Source organism: Brassica oleracea, chromosome C3, assembly GCF_000695525.1.
Source record: "Brassica oleracea var. oleracea cultivar TO1000 chromosome C3, BOL, whole genome shotgun sequence".
NCBI classification, from domain to species: domain Eukaryota; kingdom Viridiplantae; phylum Streptophyta; class Magnoliopsida; order Brassicales; family Brassicaceae; genus Brassica; species Brassica oleracea.
In genome coordinates this window covers 52,418,545-52,427,993 of record NC_027750.1, presented here as the reverse complement: position 1 = coordinate 52,427,993, position 9,449 = coordinate 52,418,545, and the positions used below count along the sequence as shown (strand labels likewise).

At 39.1% G+C, this 9,449-nt stretch overlaps 3 protein-coding genes across 3 annotated transcripts; all 3 read right to left on the bottom strand.

Moving 5' to 3' along the window:
* Positions 1 to 4,299: 4,299 nt before the first annotated feature.
* Positions 4,300 to 4,965, bottom strand: LOC106334312 (CTD small phosphatase-like protein). Its single transcript, XM_013772618.1, has one exon. The coding sequence runs from the start codon at positions 4,963 to 4,965 to the stop codon at positions 4,300 to 4,302; it is 666 nt and encodes a 221-aa protein (XP_013628072.1).
* Positions 4,966 to 6,266: 1,301 nt separating this feature from the next.
* LOC106334056 (probable C-terminal domain small phosphatase) lies at positions 6,267 to 7,156 on the bottom strand. Its single transcript, XM_013772415.1, has one exon. The coding sequence runs from the start codon at positions 7,110 to 7,112 to the stop codon at positions 6,267 to 6,269; it is 846 nt and encodes a 281-aa protein (XP_013627869.1). The 5' UTR covers positions 7,113 to 7,156.
* A 403-nt stretch (positions 7,157 to 7,559) lies between these two features.
* Positions 7,560 to 9,449, bottom strand: LOC106328298. Its single transcript, XM_013766715.1, has 2 exons — positions 8,274 to 9,449; positions 7,560 to 8,200 (listed from the first exon to the last, which is right to left on the bottom strand). Exons 1-2 carry the CDS (start codon positions 9,342 to 9,344, stop codon positions 7,733 to 7,735), a joined length of 1,539 nt encoding a protein of 512 aa, XP_013622169.1. The 5' UTR covers positions 9,345 to 9,449; the 3' UTR covers positions 7,560 to 7,732.

Below are 9,449 nucleotides of genomic sequence, written 5' to 3'. Positions count from 1 at the left end.
AAGACTGACGTCGATGGTAGATTTCGATATCTGTTTATAGTGTTTGGTCAATCGATCAGAGGCTTTAACACAGTCATGAGGCGTGTCATTGTTGTCGATGGAACATTCTTGAAGAGTAAATTCAAAGGGGTGCTACTGGTTGCAACTGCTATAGATGGAAATTCAAATTTATATCCTATTGCATTTGGGATAGTAGACTCTGAGAATGAACAGTCTTGGGAATGGTTTATGAGACAATTAAAAGTTGTTGTTGCTGATGATAATGGTTTGGCTTTTATTTCGGATAGACAAGTGTCAATAGCGAAGGCACTGGAGAAAGTGTATCCGCTAGCGAGACATGGTATTTGTATTCATCATTTGTTGAATAATGTGATATCATATTTCAAGGGGAAGGGATTAGCTGGGTTGATTTCTAAGGCTTCAAAGGCTTATAGAGTGGTTGATTTCAAAAAGACGTTTGCTCATGTTTGCAATATCAGTCCAGCAATTGGAAATTATCTTATGGAAGCAGATGTCAAAAAGTGGGCTAGATGTCAATTTCATGGATACATGTATGACATTAGGACAAACAATCCTGCAGAGTCGATAAATTCTGCGTTGCGTTCGCCGAGAGAGTTACCTAACCTGTCCGAGAACTGCTGACAGAATTTCTCCCCAAAAGTAGTAAAAGAAGCTTGTACCAGATCCTCCAAGAAGTTTTTCATATCTGTGTCAATATTCCCTTTTGATGAAGCAACTAGGTGGCACAAAACATTCTTCTTCCTTAACTCTGCTCCTCGGTCTGCATGCTTTCTCTTGTTTCTTCCCGAAACATCAGCTGTGCCATCAACATTCCCTGCAACATGACTATTTTCACCTCTCTCAGTATCAGCTGTTTGATCCTCTCCTTTCTCTTCGTCAGATTCCTCAGATTCAGAGTTCGTAGCTTCTTTTACTCCCCAAACATGATTGCTCCAATCATGTTTACTATTGATCATATCCAAAATGCGATCTACTCTTCCATCTTTCTTCTCATCCTTCTGTACAAAATCAGTTGCCAAAAGGACCACTCCATCTATGTGGGATTCCATGAATGAATGCAAAAATCTCCTACAAACAATCAAATCATTAGTAAAGTGAACAAGACAATAAATATTTTAATTTGAAAAATATATGCATACATTTTCTGGGAATAAGTTCTCAACGCCAATGATATTTTCATAAGAACATTTTGCACATCCTCTCCAATTACCACACAGTGGACCTGTAAAATTTTTACTGACTCTTGTGCCACAAATCTCTCCTAAAGTAGGAACAACTTCCATTATCCAAATTTGGAAACCAAACAAGAATCCTTCCATCAGATACCCCTCTTTCTGCTCTAATTTATGCCTTGTTTTATCAATTTGCTTCAGAAGGAAATCAAACGAATACAGACCCCATGGGTAATTCCGAAGCTTCTCCAAATCCATCGCCAACTTCATGTACAGATGCGGGATATTCACCTTCTCATCCTTCCCCATCACCACACCCATAATAACGCAAAGATATATCAATCTCACCCTATCAACCCACGTCCAGGTATTGCTCTCTTCCAAATGCTTCTTTTTAATGATCTGCAAATTTATTTTTCCATTTGTCTTTATCTACTTGCTCCAAAAACCATCATCATCTTTCCATGTCACTAACCCACTGTTATTCTCTCGCTTCACTTTCAGACCAGTGACAGCATGATACTCTTGCAATCCAAAACGCAGAGGTCTCCTAGCGAAAGTGAACCACTTCTCATGTCTCTTGCTTGTCATCAATTCCTTACACAAGAAAGAGTGTACCAACCTCGCCGAAAACTTTAGATCATTCTTCTGGATAACCATAATCTGTGAAAAAATGGGATCTTTCATAACTTCATCGAATTCTGGCTCCATTTTTTCTTTCAGCAACTCGAGAAGTTTTAGTTGGCAGCTGTTATTAATCTTCTTAGCCTGAGGTTCCAATCCCTCACCGTATAAACGATTAGGCAACTCCAACTCCATACCTTAAAATTGAATACAATACAACATATATCTATTAATAACAAATATCACAGCTCAGTTAAATAATGTCTCTTAATACTTTATCAATAACCAATGTCAAAGAATTAGCATTCTCGCTGTATAATTTCAATTTTATGGTGTTTTAATTTTTTTTTTTAAAAACAAAACCTAAAATTCCTAAATCTATCCCAAAAATATGATTTAAGCCATGATTGTGTACAAAATCTTCTCTAATCATCACCTTAACACATGATTGAAGCCTAAACATCCTAACTAACTCAAAAAATTTACCTTTTACCTTTCTATTTTCAAACTCTAAAAAGAAGTGGAGATAGAGTTTCATACCTTTGCAGAACGAACTAAAGAGTGATAGATTCGTAAAAAGCTCACGAAATCGTATGGGTTAGGCCAAATAATCGTCCAAATCAGAGTGAAATTGAGTGAGTTAGGGTTAATGAACTTGGGTGAGAATTTGATTTTGTCTCCCTTTATTCGTGAATGGGAAATTATGGGTTTCATCCCAGAGAAATCGAGTTTAAAGAGTTGAAATCATGCTTGGTCGGTTCAAATCAAGTGGGAATCAATCCGGATATAATCATACAAAACCAAAAAAATCGATTTGGGATTCTTTCCTCGGCACGGGATCGATCGATCTATTCTTACAGATCGGTCGATCTGTGTAAATCGACCTTCGCCGATCGAGTGAAATGGACCAGGTCGATCAGTATATATTTCGCGTTTTTTTGTTCTGAATAATGACCGCGATCGATCGATCCCCCTTGTCAAACTCAATATATATTTTTTTTAAAAAATTACAATTTTAAGGGTATTACTGCCATTTTGGAAATGGCAAAAATTAGTCTAATATGACATAAAATAGTATAAATTAGTCTGAGACATAATTATCATTTTTTTGCTATAAAAAAACAGATTTCCCAAAAAAAAAATAAAAAAAGAAGTTGAAAGTAAAATGCTTCCTTTACAAAGCGACTGTCTTTGTCTACGGTGTCCGTAACTTGCGCCCACACGCGCGCGTGAATAATTTTCACACGAGTGTAGGCCGACTAGATGAGGTCCGGATCTTGACAAGCTCCTCCCTCTTTCCTCGAGAGTTATTTTACAGAAAGAAGAAAACTTTCCAAAAAAGAATATCGAAGAAAAAACAGGAGCTGCTTTTCTTTTGTGTCAATGTCGGAATCTAGCCCAAGCTTCTCGTCTCTCACACTCCTCCTACTCATTATCTTCCTCCTCGTTTTACTATGTCCATCGCTTTCTTCGTCTTCTGAATCTGAAGTTCGTGTTTTGGATCGGGAGCTGTTGGAGATCAAGACGAATCCGAAGCTGAACAAGACTAGTAGAAAGCCCAAGTGCTGCGAGATGCGGACCAGATCTCAATGTTCGGGTTTCCCTAGATGCAGATGGTGTCGTAGCGAAGCTCTCGACGACTTGTGTTTCGGTAAAGCCGAAGCCTTGCGACTTCCTAGTCAAGTCTTCCGCTGTGAGCTATAAATTTAACACATTTTTATCTAAATATATTGCACTTCTTGTGGAGCGTTTGGTCGGAATCATATATATAGAGAGAAAGCTATTTTCTTCTTTCCAAATTTTGACTTTTATTGAATGGCTTGTCTCATCGTTGTAATTGATTTGATTCTCACAAGTTTTGGAATGTACTGGATCTTATTGATTCTTGTATCTTATTTGTAAGATGTTTCTTTCCTGTTTTGTTTTAGTTTTTGAGCTCGTCACTTTTGTTATTAATGTCTGATGACAATGTTCTCAAAGTTAGAACATTGTCAGCGAAATGTTCAAAAATTATGCTTTGTCGATTGTGGAAGGAGCTGAATTTATCAAGTGCTTTACTTCCTCTCATTTGTCGACTGTGATTGATTGTTTGTCTTAAGCAAGGTTATGACTTGTTTGTTCTAATAGCAATTATATTGCGTATTGGAGTTGTTCTTTGTGTCACTGCTCTGATTTGGAATTTAGGAGCAGAGCTAAGGCCAAAGTCAGGCTGAAGAAATGCTTGAACTCAGGAACTGTAACAATGTTATTTGCTATAGGATCATAAAGCAGTAGGGAAGTTTTATACTAAACCTAAACCCTTTTTTATTCCATAAACATCTGCTTTGTACATGGTGCAACATTTAAGAAGGAAGCATCCCTTTTCAACGCAAAAAAAACTAGTACCTATAATTATTTTTCTCCCACCCCCTTAACATGTAAACCCAAAAGAAAACGCTCAACAAAAGGAAAAAACATAACTGGAAATAAAATTTAATATAAGCTAGTTAGCCAGAAAATCCTGAACTGCATCCCTCATATCCTCATACGCATAACATATTTCAAGAAACTCCACGAGCTTCATGAGTTCTTGATCTTTCAGGTCATCCACAAAAGCCTTTATAGGCACTCCATTCTCCGGCTGTAACGAGTAAGAAGACGGATTGTCATCAACTATCAAAACACTTCCAAGATCTTCCCCCACTACCATAGATAAGTCCTTCATATATCTTCCATTCACTTCCCTGCACGAGTCCCGATACAGCCGCTGCGTGATCACACCCTTCCTGTCTATCTTGTCCAAAACCTGTGAAGCATAGTCTTCCAGACCAGCTGTGAAAACCACCACTTCGAAGCTTTCGCCAAGTCTCTCCAAGAACTCAGTCAACCCTGGTCGTTTCACCACAAAGATTGGCATAATCTTTCTTTCCATTTTCACCAGCACCATGAAATCGTATCTGACTCCAGGCATTTGGGTCGTGGAGTGAACCAAGGTTTCGTCAAGATCGAGGATGATTGTCCTTTTCGTGTTGGTATGTTCTGTCTGAGGTTGGTTCTCGAGTTTTGTGTAGTCGTCATGTTTTGTGGTTGTTGGATAGATGATGGTGGTGGCTGTAATGCACCTGGAAACACAACGCAGAAGGCGGCAATGGAATGTAAAGATGGACATGAATAGATTATTTTGGTGTTTGTTTTCAATGATTCTCTCATATGCCATTTGATTTCTCTCGGCTTGCTTGATTCCCCAATGAAGACAAAACAAGTTTGCAGCTATTCAGATGGAAAGCTTGGTAGTGGTAAGATGATTCTGAATTTTTTGTTCTGCTAACTTTTATATGATTATATCTACATTTGGTTTAGTTTTGTTTGTTTATGGGAGTTTTAGAGGCGAAGTAGAGCAGATGCCTAGTTTTAGTAAATTTCAGTTGAGACAATTTGAACATAGTTTTGCTGTTTCATGTACTCATGGACAACAATGTACATACAGTTGAAGGTTACAATGGCTTTACACTTGAATTGTATTGCTGCTGCAGTTGTTTGCTACTTCACTGGCATGGTTTTGAATGCGTGGTGAACTAGTTAACCAATTTGTTAGAATTTGTTTTAAACTTGAAAGTTGTTTCAAGTTTTAATATAATATTGTACAATAACAACCCAAACAAAACAAAAAACTTTCGAAAGGGTTTATCCAATATGTATCAGTTATTGATATTTTATCAAGTATAATTGTTTAGGTGTTCCATACATTCATTTATTGAAACTATTCTCTTTTAGTGTCAAGTCCACAAGAAAAAAAAAGACAAGATTTTCATGAGACATATGGTTAAATGGAGTTTGATAGGTCAATCATGGACAAACTCATAGCTTAAAGGGTGATTGCTCTGTGAATTATCTCAAGCTCATAAAGTAAACTTTGTATGGAGTGTTATCCAAGAGCATTTCTAGTAAGGAACTTAAAAGCATCCAATGGATGTTTCACTAACAAGACTACTTTCTTATAGACTATGTATTCCATTCTCTAGTACTCAATGTCTGACGCGCTCTGTAAACGATATAGAGATTTTAACGTGGTTTACCAAACTGATAAACATTAGATATTTTATTTATTGAAGATTAAGATATTTTTCTGGACTGTAAGAACAAAGAACAAAAAATATAAAAAAATGCAAACTTGTTTGAAAATACTAGTGCCAACAGACTCACGAATTTAGAATCCATGTAAAAAAGACCATATCATGATACAAGATTCAAAGTGTATTAACAAATAATGTACTAGTCCAAAACTTCTTTTTTTCATTACCGATTTTTCTTGTTTATATAAAACATTTTCCAGTAACACATTATATAGGTAACAACGTTGAAAAAGGAAGAAATCATCCTTTGTCAACGCAAAAATACCGATAGCCAAAGAAAATCAACAACAAAAAGAAAGAAAAAAACCCAAAAACAAAATTGAAAACAGAGTGTGGATCAAGTCACTTTCTTATATAGAAGTTCTGATGCTGCATCCCTTAAATCTTCATACTGATAACATCCATCGAAGAACTCTGCAAGTTTCATCAGTTCTTGATCTTCCATGTCATCGACAAAAGGCTTAATGTGAACTCCATTGTCTGGCTGCAACGAGTATGAGAAAGGGTTATCATCAACTAGCAAAACACTCCCGAGGTCTGTCTTAGCCACCAGAGACAAGTCTTTGGCGTATCTCCCATTCATGTCTGTGCATGAATCTCTGTATAGCCGCTGTGAGATCACACGGTTCGTGTCTAGTTTATCCAAAACCTGTGAAGCATATTCAGGCAAACCGGCTGTGAAAACCGCCACCCGGTAGTTCTTACCGATCCTGTCAAGAAACTCGGTGACTCCTGGTCGTTTCACTACAAACATGGGTATAACCACTCCTTGGATCTTTAGCCTCACCATGAAATCTACGTTGGCTCGGACTGGTGGTTCCATAGATGAGTGCACCAATGTTTCATCGAGATCAAGAACGATGGTTCTTTTCTTGTCGTTATGTTTTCCCAATGGAGGCTGATGATGATGATGATGATGCTTGTGTTTCTTGAGCTTTTTGTAGCCTTGTTTACGGCTAGGAGTTGAGCTAGTCGGACGGAAAACCCTAGAGAAGCAACGCAAGAGACGGTTGTGGAATGTGAAGATAGACTTGTTGAGGGATGTGAAGATGGAGCCAGCTGCTGCAACAGCTGCAGCCGAACATGTGGACTGATGACGTTGGTGCCGGTTTCTCCTTCCATGATTATGACGTCCATGTGATGATCTCAGGGTCGGTGTCCCTAGAAATCCATGGCACGCCATTATCAAGAGTTTAAAACAGTGTGGAGAATACAGAGTTCTGTTTATTTATTCCAGCAGCTGGCTCAGATGGAAACATGGAGAAATGGTGATATGTATATAGCCCTCTTGGGGTTCTAACTTCCATGAATCCATACCACAACTGAAAGGCACTTGATCTGTTATTGTTTAGTTTGTTAAGGTTGTGATTAGAGAGGCTCTGAGCTATTTTTAGCAAAAATAACAGTTTTGGAAGTTAGACATATTTGAGTTGTTATTGTTTCTCTCTGTGTTCTCTCAATGGACAGCAACATGTAAAATGTGAAGACAGAACGTTTAAGGAAAGTGTTTCAAATAACAGAGGCTCAGAGATTTTCATGGGATTACAGTTAAAGTGAAACAACTACTTTACTATATTTTCATATAATGAAATGAACATGTTCTCTCCTACTCTTTGATACTAAATAATCATTATCAAACACATTTGTTATATTACTTTATCAAACTCGTTTTTAAAGAACATACGTTAAATCCAAACCACATATAAGATTTACAACTTAATTAAAGAACTTTTAGAAGCTAAAGTTAACATAGGAAGTGAAAGTACCGTTTTCGAGTGTAACAAAACATGATTTACAGCAACATCATCCACTTCCAGGCGAATTTGAAGGCGGTCTGTCTCTACTTCGTGTTCTTGGTATTACCAGAGGTCTGCAACAAACCAACGCGAAAAGCAACTCCATAACGAACAAACTCATGCTGATCCATACGTACAAAGTCTTCCGCCATTTCCATATAACCTTTTTGAAGAAAGGAAGATCCGATTCAAGCGAGAGGGATGCGTCGTACAGCTCTGGAATACCTGCACCGGGTCGAAACTCAGCCCGTTGTTCGATCATTACCTTTAAGCAAGCAGTGGGAATGTCCTTTTCCGCAAAGCCTTTCAGCTTCAAGCTCAAGGTTTGTATCTCGGAGACGTATCCTGTAACTAACGGAACCATTTTCAAGAATGTCTGAACTAGACGGATAGGCTCGCTTCTGAATCTCAACATGCACGGACGCCTTATGCTATTAAGCGTTTGACCATCCGCAGATAAAAAATCCACTCGAACCTTTTAACAACACACATGGATCCAATATCAAAACACGAATCAACATAATGTTAGACATAGCTTACTCCAATACCTGAAACATGCCGAGGTTTTTATTATACTCAGACTCAGGTACCGTCATCGAAAGAGTGATCTCTAGCTTGTGGTCACGAGGGATAGCTCGAACCCCTCTGATCTTCAACATTTCATTACTCTCCTTGCAACTACCATCACACGAGGTGATGGGCACAAATGCTTCTGGACTATTCTTAGTGTAATCGAAATTCAATACCTCCTTGAGTACAAACGGTTTATCAGCTACGCGGTTGATCATAAACCCACCAAGCATAAGCGACAAAACCAACAAGCCAAACAACACAGCGCCTACGTAAACAGCCCAAAACAAACCCCATCCACACTTGCACGCAACGTTCAACACTCGTTTGGTATCATCGAACCAGCTCAGCTTATTAGTTATCACTGTCGTTATAAAGCGTCTGCCAAGCCTAATGGTGCTAAAGGGATCGAAAAAGAAGAGGAAGCACCAGTGGAGCAGCAAAGGTGGATACTTTACAAGGCTGATGAACAAATTGAATTGAAATTCGATTGCTTTGAATACTAGCCCAACCAAATAGCCAAGGAGAGACCAATCCGTTGGATTGGGTTCATGGAGCTCCGGTGGTGATGATCTTGCATTGTCAACTTCCCGATCATCGCTTACGGTGGTCACCGTTGATTCTTCGGTCAAGCTAACCCCTTCCTGAACCCGATCCGAATCTGCTACATCCACGGATTCTTCTGTTTTCTCTCCGCTTTCCTGAATCGGGTCAACCCGGTCCTGACCCGAATCAGTTACAGCAAAGTCGTCGTCTTTCTCTGGTGGTGATAGGTCAATTAGGTCCTTGGTTGATTCGATTACGTCATCGAGCTTGAATCCATTGGAAGAGGAGGAAGACGGCTCCGTTTCTACATCGGAGCGATTCGAGTTCCGGTGATTTCTCCGACGGAGAGTCGCGGCGGAGGGATTAGCCGAGGGAGACGAGTATTGACGGTGGGAATGGCGACGGGTCGGGGGCATGCAATCGTAGTAGAATTCATCGGGCGCGTCGAGGAATCGATCGAGTTCGTCGTCGTGGGTGATGGTAGGGTTTGATGAGGAGTCCATTGATCGTAACAGAGAAGAAGAGATTGACGAAGTTCAAGGCATCGGTGACGACAAGCATAATCGTTGACAAATTGCTGTGGCCGATAGTCTGACCGGACCATCAAA